The sequence below is a fragment of the Callorhinchus milii genome, unplaced genomic scaffold (genome assembly GCF_018977255.1).
Source record: "Callorhinchus milii isolate IMCB2004 unplaced genomic scaffold, IMCB_Cmil_1.0 Scaffold30, whole genome shotgun sequence".
Lineage (NCBI taxonomy): Eukaryota > Metazoa > Chordata > Chondrichthyes > Chimaeriformes > Callorhinchidae > Callorhinchus > Callorhinchus milii.
The window spans coordinates 3,823,864-3,843,834 of record NW_024704771.1 but is presented as its reverse complement, the minus strand read 5'-3'; the positions used below and the strand labels follow the sequence as shown (position 1 = coordinate 3,843,834).

The following is a 19,971-nucleotide window of genomic DNA, read 5'->3' as shown; positions in this document are numbered from 1 at the left end:
CTCCATTAAAACTCTGGTATTAAAAAGTAAAGACCTTACCCCATTCCTCTGCTCAGGCGAACAATATGACCTGAAAGTCTGTCTCTCGTACCTTTCTCTGCAGTTTGGGACAAGAAGTTTCACGACAACATAAAATGGCGTTGGTGAAACAAGGAAGAATGTTACTTTCACTTTCGTTTATAACGTTTTTTTTAAATTACCAAAAATGTAAGATTACATCCTGTCACCCTATCTTTTTGGGGGTCAGTCAAGCGTCTGACACAAGCGGAGACCCATACCAGGCCTAATATTTTGTGAACAACTAGTATTTTAGTATTTCATGAAACAATTTGTGTTTAAACCAGTAGTTTAAAGTACAACGTAAAATGGCATTGGTGAAACACGGAAGAATGTTAGTTTTGACCCCAACTCGGGTCTGAAATGCTGTCACTGTCCAGAGCCTCGAGATGTCCTCCCGACGTGAAAGGCGCTAAACAAATGTAATCTTGTTGTTGTATTTATACAGTGCCCTTCACGTAGGGCAGCATCTCAGGGTGTTTAACAGTGGCTCAGCCTAATGCCAAGCCGGGAAGGTGTGCGCGGGGGAGGGCGCGGGGGGAGGAAGGGGCGAAGAAGAAGGTCTTCATTCAGGATCTGAAAGAGGGGAAGGGTGGGAGCAAGGCAGAGGTAACAGGTGAGAGATTTCCAAAGCTCTGGGGTGCAGTGGCTGAAAGTGCGGCCGCCAATGGCGGAGCGGAGTGGTCGAGGTACGAGCAGGAGGCCAGTGCCAGCCCAGCGAGCGGAGGCAGTGGGTAATGTAGTGGAGAGTAAGCAGGTCGGGGAGGTTGGGAGGTGTCAGGGAGTCAAGGGATCTGCGGACGAGTGAGAGGATCGTGATATTGATTTGTTCTGTGAGAGGGAGTTGAAGTTTAGTGTGTGTGAGAATAAATGTGGTGGAATTTTAGATGAGTTGTAGTCTGTGGATAGTGGAGTGACCAGTGAGGAGGGCATTAGAGTAGTCGAGGACGGAGATAACAGATCCAGGGACACGTACAAAAAATTGAACTCACCACAATTGCTGATGCTAACAGTTATTGGAGGAGATTGTTGGATTAATGGCTGTGTTTCTCTGATGTGTGTCTGTTTAACAATGTTATTATTCTTGCTCAGATTGTTCCTGTTCTCAGGACGGAGCGAATTTGGCCCCAGGGACACAATACCTCATCTGTGGAGTCCTGTAGAGTAGTGGTTAGCAAGCGAGAGAACCTGGGTTTCATTGCAAACTTTAGACAAGTTTCCTTACGCGACATGCCTTTGTTTACCATCAGTAAGCGGGAACTTATTACTTTCCGGGGGTAACGGTCCCTTCAAAAAAAAATGGTCACTCAATCCACGTCTGTTTGTGGGACGCTGCTGTGTGCAATTGGCTGTCGCGTTTGGCCTACAAAATATACAGTCAATTCATTTCACCGTATATTCTGTGAAGTGCTTTGAGACGTCTCAAAGACACTATCAGCCGCTACATCAAATGCAAGGTTTAATGTTAACAATCATCATAATAATAATCCTTGAATTTAATACAGCACATTATCACACCATTGAGACGTCTTGAAGCACTTCACAGCATGTCACCTACTGTATAGATATATTTGAGAGATTTTAGTGAGATTCTGAGCACATCCCCCAAGTTTGAGACTGGGCATTGCTGAAGAGAAGGGTATCACCATGGAGGGCTTTGAAGTTGAGGACCAGGATCTTGAACTGTATCCTCTGTGTAATGGGAAGCCGGTGGAGTCGGGCGAGGATGGGGGTGATGGGGTCGCGGAGCCTGGTACGGGAGAGGACACGGGCTGCAGAGTTCTGGATGATCTGCAGCTTACGGAGGGAGGAGTTGGAGAGGCCGACAAGCAATGAGTTTGCATGTAATGAAAGCAGGATAGACGATGGAGAGACCAGGATAGGATTCCTCTCCTCATTCCTCTCCTCACCTTTCCTCTGCGACAAGAACTGCTGTTTCGCCCACAAAATGTATTAAGAAGCCCTAATATGCATTTAATAGAACAACTTCCATTTATATAGTGCCTTTCTCCTGAATCAGCCGTTCCTTTGGCCCAGCAAATACCAGCTTGTCCCCCCCCACCCACTACCCCACCTGCCCCATCATCGCCATTTTGCCTCTCTGACTGGAGAACCATCCTCCGACTCACTCTCTTTCAAGACACATCAAGACCTGACTCTTTGACCGCACGTTCTGTAATCTGCCTTCTCGTTTTGAGCAGTGTCACGGCATCTTGAAAGGATTCGTGAAAGGATTAATAAAACACAAACACAATGAAAAAATACAAGAGGTTGATGTAAAACTGTTTATAAAAATGATTTTCACATTGTCGTAGGGTTTAATCCTACAATCCCAGTATTAGGAGTGATCAGTTTACAAGAACGGACTTTTCACCCTCAAAATGTACAGGCAATTCATTGACATCCTTTACCGAATGCAAGTGGGTTGGGGAGTAAGCAGGTGGGAGAGGTGGGGAGGTGACGGGGATTGGTGGGGTGTGAAGACGAGTGAGAGGATCCTGAAATCGATCCGTTTGGTGATAGGGAGCCAGTGGAGCCTGGCGAGCGCTGGCTTGATGGGGGTACAGAGTTTAGTGCGGGTGAGTATGTGGGCAGCGGAGTTCTGGATTGCAATAATACAATTATTAGAGCATTTTATGTTTTAAAATGGACATAGGTAAGAAGAGAGAACTGGATAGGTATCTGGGGGTTTGCAGAGTTATGGGGAGAAAGCTGGTGATTGGGGTTAGTGAAAGTGACTTGCTCTGTCAAAGAGCCGGCACAGCCTCGATGGGCCGAATGGCCTCCTTCTGTGCCATAACATTCTATGAATCGATGAATCTATGAATACCAAATTGTGAGAGGTCACGTCTCTCACAGAGAAATAACACACCTCGCGATAGTCACCCGATCAAATCTTTGAGTTCTGCAGAACCTTACGCCTATTTCGTACATTGAGTAAAAGCTTAAGATGATAACAGCTCAAAGACGATCAAAAGGGTCAGCAATTCTACACCACCGACTGGTCTTCTTCCTTGTTAACCGCACAGATTTTCAGAGGGTCAGAATTCGTACCCTTTTCATTTGATCCGGGGCAGAAGAGAGGATAAAGCCTCTCAGTGAAAGCGTGGGTGAAAGTGTGGAGGAGAGACATGTTATCAGCGTTGTAAAACGACACCCGCCCCCCCTCAAAGTCCAGGTAAATTCCGATCTTCCCGGGTTTCACACTGAGGCTCAGCTTGGTGGAGGGTGAAGTAAGAGCCTGATAATCCTCCCCGTTGCTCAGTGACACAACCCAGAATCCGTTGTCAGGTGTGAGGGTGATGTTTTCATTCCTCTTGATGGACTCCCTGGCCACTCCGATAGTCCATGCCGTCTTTTTCCCGAGCTCCACCTCCCAGGAGTGTATCCCGGTTGCGAATCCGTTAAGTTTCTGTATGTCGGCTGTGGATGCATCAATTCCCAGGACAGCCCTGTGCGAACTGAACCTATTTGTGCTCTTGCCGACCTTCTGAGGATGGTCACCGAGACTCACACTCAAACCGTCCTGGGACACGATGAGGTCTGGGTGAGCGGTCTTTGGGTCCAGAACCACGGAGGCTGGAGAGAAATTGCAACCGTTTCCCTGTTTACAATTATCGGCTCTTTACATCAAATGCAAACAATCACTGACAATTACTGAGTGAAGCAAACACCCAGCGAACAACAACTTGAATTTACACAGCGTCTCTCACATAAGGTAACGTCCCAGAGCACTTGACAGTGGATAAGCACGATACCAAGCCGACAGGTTAGAGGGGAGAGATGACCATAAGCCACGGTTGAAGAAGAAGGTCTTCAGGTGTGATCTGAGGAGGGGGAAGGAAGGGGCACGGCTGAAGGATAGAGGAAGAGTGTTCCAGAGTTTTGCGGTGTAGTGGCTGAAAGCGCGGCCACCGATGGTGGAGCGGAGGACCATACAAGAGGCCGGAGCCAGTTGAGAGAAAGCAGCGGGTAGCGGGTTGGGGAATAAGCAGGTCAGAGAAATCGACCCTGTGTGTTTAATAGGATTTACAGGGCGGCCCCTTGGATGTGATCCACTGTCTTCTGTACCAGAGAGCTTTCTACGCTACAAAATGGCTTGACTTCCCGGTCCAGGTCACTCCTGATGTCATGTCCAGTGCATGCACAGGAAGGATTGCTCATGTCACGTCCCCTAACACCATTTAACAGGAAATGATATCAGTGGTGCACACATAGTGCACATGTATAGAGTGTAGGAAGTGATGCCAGCAACAACTTACCCTTATCTAGCGCCCTCCATGCAGGGTGGCGTCTCAGAGCGCTTAACAGTGGCAGAGCCTGACTCCGAGCCGGGACACGGAGCGGGAAGGTGACCATAAACACGGTCGAAAAGGGTTTCAGGCGGGATTTGAAAAAGTGGAGAGAAGGGGCAAGGCAGAGGGAGTGAGGGAGAGTGTTCCAAAGTTTCGGGGGCACAGTGGCTGAATGCACGACCTCCTACGATGGGGTGGAGGATGCGAGGGACCAGCCGGAAGTCGGTGCCAGTCGAGCGAAGGCTCCAGGTGGTGGATTGGGGAGTGAGGAGGTCGGAGAGGGAGGGAGGTGCCAGAGAGTGAAAGGATTTGAACCCCACGTATGAGGATCTTGAAGGCGACCTGTTTGGTGATGGGGAGCCAGTGGAGCCTGGGCCAGAACGGGTCAGTATGCGGGCGGCAGAGTTCTGAATGAGCTGGATCATTTGAACAGAGGAGCTGGGGAGAGCAGTGAGGAGTGTGTTGGAGTAATCCAGGCAGGAGTTGACAAACCAATCACGAGGGTTTCACCTGCAGTTGGAGTAAGGTACAGTCGAAGGCAGGCAATGTAGTGTAGGTGGAGGAAGGTGCTTCTGGTCAGGTCCCGGAATTGGGGGAGGAAGGACAGCCGGGGGTCAAAACGGACGCCCAGGTTGCGGACTGGTTCGGTGAGTCTGAGGGAGAGCTCAGGGAGGTTGAGGAGGTCAGATCCACAGCAGTGAAGACATTGACGGAGTCATTGACTCTGAGCCAAGGAGTGTGACTTTTTAGTAGTCAGACATTCTTCACTACTCATTATATTGCGTGGTCACAGAGTAGGGACAGTTGGGTTATAACATGTCCTGTGATTACACGTTGTAATCATTATAAATTGACACAAACCATCTCCAACACTCAGCCTGAAGCGGATTATCACACAGTCTCTTACCTGTACTTGGCCCGAGTCTGCTTCCCTCTGGAAAACAGAAAGAATTATTCAGTCTGGGTTTGGTTAGATTTTATATTCTGTCGCAAAATATAGCATTACGGCATTCAGTGGAGTCCTGCAGCGCATCGGTTAGAGCACTCGCCTCGCAAGCAAGAGGATCTGAGTTGAATTCCCAGGCAGGGCGACACGTTGGGTAAGTTTCCTTACTCCACCCGCCTCTGTTTACCGAGCTCTCCGACCTACTATCCCCCTACTTACCTGCCCGTACCCTCCGTTCCTCTGGCTCCGGTCTGCTCCACATCCCCCGCCCCAACCGCGCTACCATCGGTGGCTGGGCCTTCAGCCTCTCAGCCCCGAGGCTCTGGAACCCCATCCCCCAGTGCCTTCGCCGCTTCTTCCCTTTCCTCCTTCAAGGCCGGTCTCAAGACCTTTCTCTTCAACCGTGCCTTCAGCTCCCCTCTCGACTCTCTACCCCCTCCTCGCTCCCTCCCTTCCCTCCCCTCACCCTGACCATTTCCCCCCTCTCGCCCCTCACCCTCACCCCTGTCCATTTCCCCCACTGCTCAGGTCCCGACCCAACTGTCCAGCGCCTTGGGACGTCCTCCCGACGTGAAAGGCGCTCTATAAATGAAATCTTGTTGTTGTTGTTGTTGTTGTAGCAGTAAGTAGGAACCCGGTTGTCAGTGGATTGGTGAATCGCTTTTCCGGAGGTAATAATACCTTTCAAAAAATATTTTATTTTTAATTTGATCGCTCAATCCACGACAATTGGCTGCCGCGTTTCGTCCACAAAATACACAGTCAATCCAATTTGCAGTATATTCTGTGAAGCACTTTGAGACGTCTCAAAGGCGCTATATCAAACGCAAGGGGCGGCAGCAGAATTTGAGCTCAGACAATACTTTGGCATGTTGTAAAATTTACACAAAGGGCAGACCTGTTGGAACAGTCAAAATACTGCTACCACAACTTGTGGACACTATTCACATCGCGAGCACCGGTCAATAATAATAACAATAATAATCCTTGCATTTGATATAGCGCTTTTCACGTCGGGAGGACATCCCAAAGCGCTTCACAGAACACACTGTAAAGTGAATTGACTGTATATTTGTGGGCGAACGCGGCAGCCGATTGCGCACAGCAATGTCCCACAAACAGTCGTGGATTGAAAATGACCAATTTATTATTGTTTTTGGTTTTGGAGGGATTATTATTAGGCTCTGTGTGGAGTAAGGAAACTTGCCCGAGGTTTGGCCCTCTGCATGGAATTGAACTCAGGTCTCTCACTTGCAAAGCGAGTGCTCTAACCACTGATCTCCAATGAGTTTGTGAGTCATGGCCCACTGGTCTCTCCGACTACAGGCCCTGCACAGAAACCTCCTACTTCCTGTTACTTTCAGCCTCTCTGCCCCCACAGTCTGGAACTCCACCCCACAGTCCCTTCGCCTCGCTTCCTCCCTTCATCGGTCACCCCCTTCCCCCCCCGACCCCAGCTCAGGTCTGAAATGCTATGCCCTGTCCAGCGCCTTGGGACGCCCTCCCGACACGAAAGGCGCTATACAAATGCAATCTTGTTGTTGTTGCTGTTGCCTCCTTCAAGGCCGGTCTCAAGACCCTTCTCTTCGATCGTGCCTTCAGTCGCCCTCCCACCTCTCTGCCTTCCCTCACCCCAACCCCACCCCCTCCCCCGTGCTCAGGTCCTGACCCCTGACTGTTCAGCGCTTTGGGACGTCCTCCCGACGTGAGCGACGCTCTATAGATAAATGTAATATTTTTGTTGTAATAGGGTCACTGCCGATGTCACTTCCCGCTTTGCACCTGTTGAGCTTCCGCGGTGACCTGACGACTTGGAAGTTGGCCAATTTTTCATCTTGTGCAGGAAACAGCCCCCAATTTACCCCACCCCTGGTGAGCACATGCACAGTCAACCCCCACTACAGCCCCTCACTGTAACGTAGGCTGGGATGGACCTTTATTTGCGGCAAAGTGTTAAATACATTCTTTGATCGGCAATATCTTACCAAATTGTTCCAGTTGATTCTTGCAATCTGAAAGAAACACGTGACAGCTCGGTTAGCGCAGGTAAAACCTGCATCTATTTAACTGCAACAAGAGGTTATTCAGCGGTGATTTAAGTCTGCAGGTCCTGGAAGGGCAGACCAGTCACTGGGGGGCAAGGAATCTTCCCGCTCAGCTCCTGGTAACCCTGCAAGCCGTGGATCGCGGGGGTCCCAGCTGAACAAACAGCGGGAAAGCTTGGCCGGACGGTGATATCGATGGCAAACTATGTGGTTTAGCTGGTTGGACTCCAGCAGTTCCCCCAACGCACACTCTGGGCTCCACCCAAGCCTTGGCTCTTACCAACCGGCGCCTAATACTCTCCGGAATTAGGTCAGCAAGATGCCTCCCTCTCCAGGGAGAGAGTGCGGATTCCATTCCAACAATCTATCTCTGGGATTTCCAGGTGTAGGTGGGGTGTATGGAATTCTCAGCTTGGTTTGGAGACTCTTAAGCAACGGTGATGGGTTTCCGCGTGCGTCGGACACCCGGCTGAGCAAAGAAAAAGGCAGAGCGGACACGGCTGACAGCTACAGGCTGCCCCACAGGCCAGGATCGATTACAAGCAGCTTAGATATTTCAATCTGCATTTACTGTAACAGTGGCTTACCGTTGCATTTGCGATATTTGTCCCACTCTGGAAAAACACACACACAAACTTTGGTCAGAGTAGGACAAGCTGAAAGCTCGGTCACTGATAGTGGGAGCGGAGGGCAATCAACTCGAGTTGATGAGTGGGGGTGGGGGGGGAGTGGAAGAGTCGGGGTAGGAGAAGATCGCAGATATAGGGAGATGCTGGAGGTGTATAGGGGTTTATAGGTGAGGGCAAGGGATTTAAAATCCCTTGGGAGACAGGGAGACAGTGGAGCCTGGCGAGGACAGAGGCAATGGGAGCTTTTTGAAAAAAAAAGGGAGTGTGAGATGCTCGTAAATCATGCAATAATAATAATAACAATAATAATAATCCTTGCAGTTGACATAGGGTCTCATCGCATCATTGAGACGTCTCAAAGCGCTCCACAGAGTGGATTGACTGTATTTTTTTTGGGGGGGGGGCGAAACGAAGCAGTCAATTGCATCCAGCGAACAGGCTGTGGATTGAGTAACAGCAAATTTTTTAAAGGATATTACACCTGGAAAGCGATCTGCCAATCGACTAACAACCGGGTTAGGGTTAGGGTTAGGGTTAGGGTTAGGGTTAGGTTAACCATTACACCATAGGAGTCCACCTTGAAATTGATCCACTGGGGGAGACAGAGCCACAGTGGAGCCTGGCGAGGGCAGAGGCGTTGGGGGTGGGGTGGGGGGGGGGGGGGTTTGAAGAGAAGGGTGTAGCCTGCAGATGAATGGGTGGAGCTGGGGAGACAGGGGAGGGAGGTGTTTGAGAAGCCGTCGGGAGGTGGAAGGCGCGAAGAAGGTTTGGGGGACATTGGGTGTGAGATGGGGTCAGAGGCGGGCGCTGTGGTGTCTGAATGTAATGCCACGACAGTAACAGTCGCGGTGTCTCGCGGAGGCTGAGTGTTGAGCAGTATTCAGACCTGATTCAGTGCAGCGTTTCTCAATATCTGAAAATGACCAAAAAAGAAAAGGGTTTTGTGGCTAACGTTTTCGATTGGAACAGACGCCAGGCGGGATTTCTAACGCCCAACAACTCCCCAACACGTTAGACCCGGCTCCGAGACCACAAGCAGGGAACGTTGCTGGCAGCTGGAGTGCCACACTGACAACAACAACTTGCTTTTATACAGCACTCCTCAGGCAGGGTCACACCCCAGTGGCGGAGCGCGATGCCAAGCCGCCGCCGCTGGGGGTGTGGGGGAGGTGACAGTAAACACCGTCGAAGAGGAAGGTCTTCAGGTGGGATCTGAAGATGGGGAAGGAAGGGGACCAGGTGGAGGGGTAGAGGGAGGAGTGTTCCAGAGTTTCAGGGCGTAGTGGCTGAAAGCGCGGCCACCGATGGTGGAGTGGAGGGGACGAGGGACAAGCAGGAGGCCGGAGCCACTCGAGCGGAGGCAGCGGGTGGTGGGTTGGGGAGTAAGCAGGTCAGAGAGGTAGGGAGGTGACAGGACGTCAAGGGGTTTATCCTATAAAGTGTGGTTTGTGGGCGAAACGTGGCATCGCAACTACACACAGCAGTGACCACAAACCAACATGGAGATAGTAACTCGTATTTTTTTTATTTGGAGGATTGTTGGACAGGACACCAGGAGAGAAAGAGAGAGAGAGAGAAACTCCTCTTTTCGAATAGTGCCGCAGGAGATCTTTAACGTCCACCCGAACAGGCAGACGGGACCTCGATTTAACGTCTCATCCAAAGGACGGATAATAATATTTAACAACGTTTCAGAAAAAACATTGAACGTAAGAACATGTTTTGAAGAATTCAATGTTTTGTGTGAAACAGTGACAGGAGTTTACAATCACATTGTTATAGGAACTGCTGACTTTGGAGATTCTGTATATTTACTTATATTAATGTATTTATATTCTTTACACATTTATCTGCGCAGACAGAAACACACTCACAATACCGGGAGGAGGAGACTGAAGGAAACACTTACCCAGCGCCTTCTTAAGTTGTGTCCGGTCTAAAGCAAATGAGAATAAATAACATCTTAAGAAATAAAGTTATTAATTTTATTCCACAGTCCTTTAAAAGCAATGTCAGGAGTGGACATCAGTGTCTGAGCTCCTGTTTACGTTATATAATAATAATAATCCTTGCATTCAATGTAGCGCCTACTCACGTCTTCGAGACGTCTCAAAGCGCTTCACAGAATATGCGGTAAAGTGAATTGACTGTATATTTTGTGGGAGAAAAGTGGCAGCCAATTGCATACGGCAGCGTCCCCACAAACAGTCGTGGACTGCGTGTCTAAATTGTTATTTTTCTTAAGGGATTACTACCCCCGGAAAACAATCCGCCAATCAACCAACATACGTTTGCTGACGTCTCGTTGCTGAATGATTCACACCTGAGCAGATTTCAATGATCTCCGATTTCAATTTTCACTTCCATCTGCTCAGAATTCCCACATTTTAAAGCTCCCACCAACGGCTTTTCATCAATTTGCTGAAATGTGAGCTTTACTGTGATTGCCTGACTTGTACCTACCGTTCGTAATAAGCTTCAAACTCTCATCTGTGGATGAAAAAGGATGTTTTAGAACCTGAACCTTATAATGATGATGATAATAATAATAATAATCCTTGCATTTGATGCAACAACACCTCATCACGTCTTCGAGACGTCTCAAAGCTCTTCACGGAATACATTGTGAAGTGAATTGACTGTATATTTTGTGGGAGAAACACGGCAGCCAATTGCGCACAGCAGCGTCCCCACAAACAGTCGTGGATTGAGTCACCAGATTACTATTCGTTTTTTTTAAGGGATTATTACACCGGAAAAGCGATCTGTCAATCGACTGACAAGCGGATTCCTACTTACTGCTGGGTAAACGGAGGCGCGCGCGTGTGTGCGTGTGTGTGTGTGGAGTAATGAAAGTTGCCTAACATTTCACCCTGTCCGGGAATCGATCCCAGATCCTCTCGTTTGCGAGGCGAGCGCTCTAACCACTACACTACAGGACACCGTGTGTAAATCATGCGGTCCCATATGATGTTACTCTCTCTTTCCTCTGCAGACGGACCGCGGTCGCGAAGTGCAAAGGCTTACACTCCGATCTCACTCACCAGTCCTCGCGATGTTGTCGTTGAGTCCATCGCGTTCTGCAAAACAAAACGGAAAGAAAGATCGTGTTACTGGGACAGCGAGAGCCTTGACGTAAACTCGCACCCCAGAGCACCCTTCAAGTGTGAGCAATCCAAGCTGTGCGCAACTGGCTGCCATGTTTCGCCCACAAAATACACAGTCACTGCACTTTACCGTGAAGCGCGTTGAGACGTCTCGAAGGCGTGATTAGGCGCTGTACCAAATGCAAAGATTATTATTATTATTATTATTATTTGAGGGAAGTCCACCATTACAACAACAACTTGGGACCCAGAGCGCTTAACTGTGACAGAGCACGACTGACTGTGTGTTTTGTGGGCAAACTGCCAACCAACCCGGAGGGAGTGCGGGAGAGAGAGTAAGGAGTGTGTGGATACTCACGTGGAGTATAAACTCCAGCACGGATTAGTTGGACGAATAATAATAATGATGATAAACCTTGCATTTGATAAAGCGCCTCATCGTGTCTTCAAGACGTCTCAAAGCGCTTCGCAGACCGTACTGTAAAGCGGAGTGACTGTGTATTTTGTGATTGAAACTGGCAGCCGTTTTGCGCACAGCAGCGTCCCACAAATAGCTGTGGATTCAGAGCACCGATTTATTTGGGGGATTGTTGGCCAGGACACCGGGAGAGAGAGAGAGAGAGAGCGAGAGAGAGCGAGAGAGAGCGAGAGAGAGAGAGAGAGAGAGAAACTCCCTTCCCCTTACGAATAATGGATGAGATAACTTAAAACGTCCACCAGAAAAGGCAGACGGTTTAACGTCTCATCCGAAGGACGGGGTCTACGACAACGGAACACTCCCCCCCCCCCAGAGCTGCGCTGGAGCATCAGCTTAGACCTGACGTGGGGGGGCTTGAACCCACAACCTTCTGACTCAGCGACGAGAGAGAGAGAGAGAGAGAGAGAGAGAGAGAGAGAGCGCTACCACTGTGCCAGGCTGACACAGAAACCACTTACCTCAGAAAGTGATCCAGCAATCCACTAACGCCCGGATTCCTACTTACTCCTGGGTAAGCAGAAGCACGTGTGTGCGTGTGCCTGTGCGTGTGTACAGTAAGGAAACTTGCCTAAGGTTTCGCCCCGACCCGGGAATTCGAACCCGGGTCCCCTCGCTCGCTCGCTCGCGAGGCCAACGTTCTGACCGCTGAGCTACGGGGCTCCGAGTGAGTCAGGAAAAGCAAACGTACTTTTAATCTTCGTGGTCTGTTTTCTCCAAATGAAGACGGTTCCAGCGACAGCCATGGGGAGGACGACGAGAAGCAGAATAAACAGCACCATCCAGGCAGAGACCCGGGGAAACATTTCCTCTGCCAGAGAAACCAAGAGAGTCACCACCACCACTACGACGACAACAACTGATATTGCTGTTGCGCCTTTGCTTTCACGTCAGGAGGACGTCCCCAACCCACAGGGATTAAGCCGCACAATTCATTTCATTCCCTCCTTTGTGATACATTATCAATAAAAATACGTTTGAAATAGCTCCTCATCACGTCGTTCAGACGTCTCAAAGCGCTTCACAGAATACGCTATAAAGTGTAGTGAATGTGCAAAAAATATACATTTTTCACCCCAGAGTTGTTACGGTGTGGAACTAACGCCCTGACAGGCTGGTGGAAGCAGATTCGATACGAGGGAATTGGATAGGTACTTGAAAAGGAACGAGTTGCAGGGCTGTGGGTTAAGAGGGGGGGAGTGGGACAGGTTAGCAGCTCTTTCAAAGAGCCAGCACAGGCAAGATGGGCCGAATGGCCTCCTTCTGTACTGTAAGATCCCATCACTGTGCGTTTTGTGGGTGAAACACGGCAGTCCATTGCGCACAGCAGCGTTTCACGAACAGTCGTGGATTGAGTGACCACGTTTTGTTTGTGGTGCTCTGACCACTAACCTACTGGACGCCACTCGTTGCTCGTGAAGTCTGGTTAATGCGAGGGAAACACTGACCTGAGATCATAATCATAGCCTCTTGGTCCTTGTTGAGCAAGCGGTTCCGTATCTGGCAGGTGAGAGTGTCTGTGGAGTCACTGCTCACAGTCACGCTGCTCTTCGTGGTGAAGAAACCCTTGGAATCTTTCACGTGGCTGGTTTGCGACTGTGCGGTCATGTTCCTGCGGCTGCCGTCCCCCCACAGGATCTGGGGCTCCGGGAACCAGCCCTCGGAGTGACAGCTTAGCCTGATCCCCCCGTTCTGGTAACCCTCTGTGTGTAACAGCGGGGCCTCACCTAGAGCTGGTGTTACAGGTGGTTACTGTACACTGTCCCCCCAACACATACAGCACCCACCCCCCCGCGCACACTACTTCCCGACAACCCAACACACTCCCCAACACTCACACTATCTCTCACACACACACACTGTTGTCCCCCCAGACACACAACAACAACATGATTACATTTGTATAGTGTCTTTCATGTCGGGAGGACATCCCAAGGCGCTGGATAGTGTTCAGCATTTCAGACCTGAGCTGGGGTCAGGGAGGGGGAAGGGAGGGGAGGGGAAGGGGGGGTGACCGATGGTATGGCCAAAGAGGAGGGTCTTGAGGCGGGACTTGAAGGAGGCTGAGGTAGTGAGGCAGAGTCGGGCGATGTTACAGAGGTGAGGGAAGGCAGAGCGGGTCATGGCTTGGATGTGGGGAAGAAAAGACAGTTGAGGATTGAACAAGACATCCAGGTTCCTGATGGCTGGTGAGTTGTCGTGAGCAACCATGGAGGGTGACGCTGCCAGAGCCTGAGGTGCTGAGGCGCTGGCGTGAGCCGATCAGGAGGGCCTCAGTCTTGTTCAACTGTAGGAAATTTGCCCTCATCCATGACTTGATGTCCGACCGCAGTTTGTCAGGACAGCAGTGGTCCTGGAGTTGAGGTTGGAGGCAGAACGATAGAGTTGGGTGTCATCCGCATACATATGGAAGTTGACCCCATGTCTGCGGATGATGTCACCAAGGGGGGAACATGTAGATATTAAAGAGGAGGGGGCCAAGGACAGAGCCCTGGGGGACACCAGACGTGACAGTGCGGGGGCTGGAGGAGAAACTGTTACAGGCAACAAAGTGGAGACGGTGAGAGCGATAGGAATCGAACCAGGCAAAGGTAGGTCCGTGAAGATTAAGTAGAGGGGAGAGGCGTGCATGAGGATGGAGTGGTCGACAGTGTCGAAGGCGGCAGAGAGGTCGAGGAGGACAAGGAGGCAGAGGGAGCCGTGTGGTCACAGATGTTCAGAATTCTGTTAGTGACTGTGACCGGGGCTGTTTCCGTGTTGTGGGCAGCGCGGAAGCCGGATTGGAGAGGTTCAAAGAGGGAATGGCGAGAGAGAAAGGAACAGAGCTGGGACGCGACGACTCATTCCAGGACCTTGGAGAGGAATGGGAGGTTAGAGATGGGGCAGTAGCTGGAGAGGAGGGATGGGTCCAGGGAAGGCTTTTTCAAGATGGGGTTGATGACGGCTGTATTTAGGGGGATAAGGAGAGGTTGATGACATTGGACAGGAGAGGGGCCAGAAGGTGGAGTTGGGAGATGAGGGGAGAGCTGGGGATGGGATCGAGGGAGTAGGTGGTGGGTTTGAGTTTGCGGACAGTTATCTTGAGGGAGGAGGGAGAGATAAGCTCGAAGGAGTATGGGAGGGTGGTGGGTTGGTGGGTCAGGAGGGAGAGGTGATGGCTGTGGACGGGGCTGAGGTGACTGAATGTATCCCCTTGATTTTAGATTCGAAGAAGTCCAGCATCTCCTCACAGTTGGAGTTCGAGGAGAGGATGGGCGAGAGGCATGGGCAGGTGGACGGAGGAAACGGTTTGCGGTGGAAAAGAGAAGCCTGGGGTTGTCCACTTACACACTGTCTCACACACACACACACACACACACACACACTCACACACACTGTCTCTCACTCACACACCGTCACACACACACACACACGTACGCACGCTGTCACACACATGCTGTCTCCCCCCCCACCACCCCCCACACACACACACTATCTCACACACACACACACACACGCACGTGCATTCACATACAGTCTCTCACACACACATATATATACACACTGTCACTCACAGACACACACACACACACACACTGTCTCTCACTCACACTGTCACACACACACACGTACGCACGCTGTCACACACATGCTGTCTCCCCCCCCACCACCCCCCACACACACACACTATCACACACACACACGCACGTGTATTCACATACAGTCTCTCACACACACACATATATACACACTGTCACTCACAGACACACACACACACACTGTCTCTCACTCACACACTGTCACACACACACACGTACGCACGCTGTCACACACATGCTGTCTCCTCCCCACCACCCCCCACACACACACACACTATCACACACACACACACACACACACACACACACACAGGTGCATTCACATACAGTCTCTCACACACACATATATATACACACTGTCACTCACAGACACACACACACACACTGTCTCTCACTCACACACCGTCACACACACACACACGTACGCACGCTGTCACACACATGCTGTCTCCCCCCCCACCACCCCCCACACACACACACTATCACACACACACACACACACGCACGTGCATTCACATACAGTCTCTCACACACACATATATATACACACTGTCACTCACAGACACATACACACACACACACTGTCTCTCACTCACACTGTCACACACACACACGTACGCACGCTGTCACACACATGCTGTCTCCCCCCCACCACCCCCCACACACACACACTATCACACACACACACACGCACGTGTATTCACATACAGTCTCTCACACACACATATATATACACACTGTCACTCACAGACACACACACACACACTGTCTCTCACTCACACACCGTCACACACACACACACGTACGCACGCTGTCACACACATGCTGTCTCCCCCCCCACCACCCCCCACACACACACTATCACACACACACGCACGTGCATTCACATACAGTCTCTCACACACACACACACACATATACACACTGTCACTCACAGACGCACACACACACACACATTCACACACACACATGAACCCAACCTCTCTCTGTAAGCAAAGTGAGAGGCCGGTTTGAACGCTGTGTCAGGGTGACATCACGGTCTCACCTCGAACCTTCAGCTCTGCCAGAGCCTCGTTGGATTTCTCGGACAATTTAACAAAACAGGTGTAGGAGCCGTTGTCTGGGGGTTGAACGTTCTTGATCATCAGCGAAAAATTGCCCGCAGAAATCTGCTGGCTATCCATCTCGGTCCTCCCTTGATACGCCTTGTCCTGGACGCTGAGCTGCTCCTTTCTGTCTCTGTACAGATAGACGGGCGAGTTCCAATCCTGCCTGACCCACCTGACCTCCAGGTTCATCAGAGGCAAAGCCTGCTCCACCTGGCAGCGCAACACGCCGTCCTCCCCCACGGTCACCTCCAGCGCCTCCTTGGGCCCCGACACCTCGAAGCCAACTGCTCGTCAGAAACATCTCAGCATCAATAACGATGACGATGATACAATAATACAATAACACTAAAAATAATAATAATAATCCTTGCATTTGCCGCAGAGCCTTCTCAAGTCTTTCAGACGTCTCGAAGGGCTTCACAGAATACACGGTAAAGTGTAGTGACTGTGTATTTTGTGGGAGAAACGTAGCTGCCAATTGAACCCAGGTCCTCTCGCTTGCCAGGCGAGTGCTCTAACCACTGAGCTACAGGACTCCACAGCTCACAACGTATATAATAATTAACATTACAATAATAATCATCGTTGCACCTTGTAATAGAGCCGCACTGAGTTACTGAAGCATCTCAATTGTTTGAAATTATTTTTGATCCATTAAATGTTTGAACGTTATGAAGCCGTTATGAGGTCAAGTGTTGAAAATGAATAGATTAGTCAATTATAAGCGCAAAAAAAATATTGCCCCCAGAAAGTAATGTGATTCAGGGTTGAGATTAACGGTGCAGATTATTTTGTGTTGCACGGAATGAACTTTAACCGTAAAAACACAATAAATTTACTCATGTTCAGCCATTAACCGTCGAAAAAAGAATAAACTGCAATTAAATATACATTGAATACAGTCGTCAATTACACCTGACACATGAATTTCCTTTGAACCTGTAAAACCGTTTCACTGTGTGGCCACGAAACAGTACTGCAGCTTTCTTAAAAAATATATATTTATATAATTTTAATAACTGGGATTGAAAATAAAATAATTGTAGTGGTGCGCAGTCATTAACTGTTCAGTTAAATAAAAAAAAATGTGACGAGTAAATATGTTCGTCAATTATTACCCGACTCTGCGGGAAAACCGATGCGTTTTCTTTCATCTGTAAACACTGCGATAATGTGGGTTGTTGTATCACAAATATCGGGGCTGAGGGTTACAGTCGAATAAAATGGTTCCGCGGGGAATTAAAATAATTTGGGATGTGCTCGGATGCGAATGGCATTCGAACTTGCCTGTAATTATTGGCAGCCGGGGAAAAAAAGCAGAGAATTGATGTTAAAAAAATGCAGGTGGGGGAGATTTGTATCGTCTCACGTCACGAGGACGTCCCAAAGCATTGAGCAGTCGGGGATTTGATCCTGAGCGGGGGGCTGGCACGTATTTTCTTTGGTCAGCCGGGTGTCTAACTCACACGGAAACCCATCACCGTGTTTAAGAGCCTCCAAACCAAGCTGAGAATTCCCCACATCTCACCTACCCCCGGAAATCCCAGAGATAGATCGTTGGTATGGAGTCCACACTCTCTCCCTGGAGGGATGCACTCTGCTCACCTAATTCCGGAGATTATTAGGCACAGGTTGGCAAGAGCCAAGGCTTGGGGGTGAGCCCAGAGTGAGTGTTTGGGGTAACTGCTGGAGGCTAACCGGCTAAAACCCCATAGCTCGCCATTGATATCACTGTCTGGCCAGCTTTCCCGCTGCTTGTCCAGCCGGGACCACCCGGCCCGTTGGGGCTTTGGCTGCGGGATAACCAGGAGCTGAGTGGGTGGGAGGATTCCCCGTCTCTCGTGTAGGTTCACTCACCGACCGCTGAAATCAGGAGACAGAGGAGGAGACGGCGAGTCCCAAACATCCTGCAGGAGGTGAGGAACGAGCTGGAGGCTGATCGGGACCTGGGCATCGCTGAACGAACCATCCTCAGCGACAAGAGAGAAAACAGAAACGTTTAGATGATGGGTCTCCAGTGACCTGCCTGTGTGTGTGAGAGAGAGACAGTGAGTGTGTGTGACAGCGAGCGTGTGAGGGTGTGAGTGTTGAACTGTGTTTCTATCCGCTCTCTCCTCTCAGTGGGCTCCGGGCTGCACCATGTCGCCGACCCTGCGCCCCCACCCCCTTCACCGCCAACCCCGATTGGCGATCAGACCTTCACCTTCTCTGTCCCCACCCCTTCAAACTCCATCCCGCAGTCCGTCACCTCACCCCTTCCCTTATCTCATTCGAAGCCTGTCTCAAGACCCTTATCTTTGCCCGAGCCTTCAGCCACTCTCCAACCCCACCCTCCCCGCCCTCCACAACGCTGTGTCTGTGCCAGTCTCTGCGTCTCAAAGTGCAGCCGAAAGCCTTTCTTTGCAACAGGGAGTTAGTTATTAACCATAATGAAATAATCCGAGCGTTTGATCCAGTGCCATATCACGTCGTTAAATGTCTCCGAGGATAAAGTGTAAACCCTCAAACAGCCGTGGGGCGAATGACCTGTTTTATTTGGGGGATTGTCGTCCATGACACGGAGAGAGTGAAACTCCCTTCTCTTTTCCAAAGCCGCCACTGGATCTTAACCGTCCATCTGAACAGCCGTACACAGGGGCACAGACACAGACACAAGACATACACAGGGGCACAGACACAGACACAAGACATACACAGGGGCACAGACACAAGACGTACACAGGGGCACAGACACAGACACAAGACGTACACAGACACAGACACAAGACATACACAGGGCACAGCCACAGACACAAGACGTACACAGGGGCACAGACACAGACACAAGACGTACACAGACACAGACACAGACACAAGACGTACACAGGGCACAGACACAGACACAAGACGTACACAGGGCACAGACACAGACACAAGACGTACACAGACACAGACACAGACACAAGACATACACAGACACAGACACAAGACGTACACAGGGGCACAGACACAGACACAAGACATACACAGGGCACAGACACAGACACAAGACGTACACAGACACAGACGCAAGACGTACACAGGGGCACAGACACAGACACAAGACATACACAGGGCACAGACACACGCACTCACACACAGACACACAAACAGTCAAGGTGTACACACAGTCACACACGCAGTCACATACACAGGCACATACACACAGACAACCCCCCCCCTCCGCACCACACACAGACAGATAGGGTATAGACATATGGCGGGCGCACAGACGGGCGCACAGACAGGCGCACAGACAGTACTCCCACCACCACCACCACACACACACAGACAGACAGACAGACAGACAGACAGACACACACACACACACACACACACACAGACATCCATGTACACACAGAGACACACCCAAACACAGTAACTCACTCGAATGAAGATCTGGGCTGAATTTTCACTCACTTTCACTTTCTCTCCCAGGAAAGTTTCCTGTTGTTTTCAAGTTTAGAAGAAATTAATAGCAAATAGCAACTCAAGTTAAGAGCGAGAGAGTATTATGAAGAGAGAGTGGGAGTTGCAGAAGAGAAGGGTTTTAGCTAAAGCTTGCAGGAAAATATAGACTGAAAATTTCCCGCTGAAGAGAACGCTACCTACCAAAGTGGTTCCTTCTCCGCACAGAGAAAGAGAGGCTGTGAAAGTGAAAGATTGGTAGAGTGCATGTGACGGAGTGTACAGTGAGACCGAGAGAGTGACA

The 19,971-nt window shown here is 50.1% G+C and overlaps 2 protein-coding genes across 2 annotated transcripts in view; both read right to left on the bottom strand.

The window, feature by feature from the left end:
• Positions 1–106, bottom strand: part of LOC103191502 (butyrophilin subfamily 1 member A1) — a 19,316-nt gene extending 19,210 nt beyond the window's left edge. Inside the window, exon 1 of the mRNA XM_007912495.2 lies at positions 92–106. The gene's annotated coding sequence lies outside the window, so the exon portion shown is untranslated. The remainder of the gene's footprint in view (positions 1–91) is intronic.
• LOC103178592 (butyrophilin subfamily 3 member A1) overlaps positions 1–19,971 on the bottom strand; it is a 27,366-nt gene extending 7,395 nt beyond the window's left edge. The window contains exons 1-13 of the mRNA XM_042344789.1: positions 19,872–19,971; positions 18,099–18,211; positions 16,178–16,525; positions 13,003–13,287; positions 12,246–12,365; positions 11,017–11,052; positions 10,436–10,462; positions 9,882–9,908; positions 8,859–8,885; positions 7,931–7,957; positions 7,284–7,310; positions 5,260–5,286; positions 3,056–3,636 (exon numbers count right to left, since the gene is read on the bottom strand). Of these exons, the coding sequence (XP_042200723.1) occupies positions 3,056–3,636; positions 5,260–5,286; positions 7,284–7,310; positions 7,931–7,957; positions 8,859–8,885; positions 9,882–9,908; positions 10,436–10,462; positions 11,017–11,052; positions 12,246–12,365; positions 13,003–13,287; positions 16,178–16,525; positions 18,099–18,211; positions 19,872–19,936 (1,710 nt within the window). The 5' untranslated portion in view covers positions 19,937–19,971. The remainder of the gene's footprint in view (positions 1–3,055; positions 3,637–5,259; positions 5,287–7,283; positions 7,311–7,930; positions 7,958–8,858; positions 8,886–9,881; positions 9,909–10,435; positions 10,463–11,016; positions 11,053–12,245; positions 12,366–13,002; positions 13,288–16,177; positions 16,526–18,098; positions 18,212–19,871) is intronic.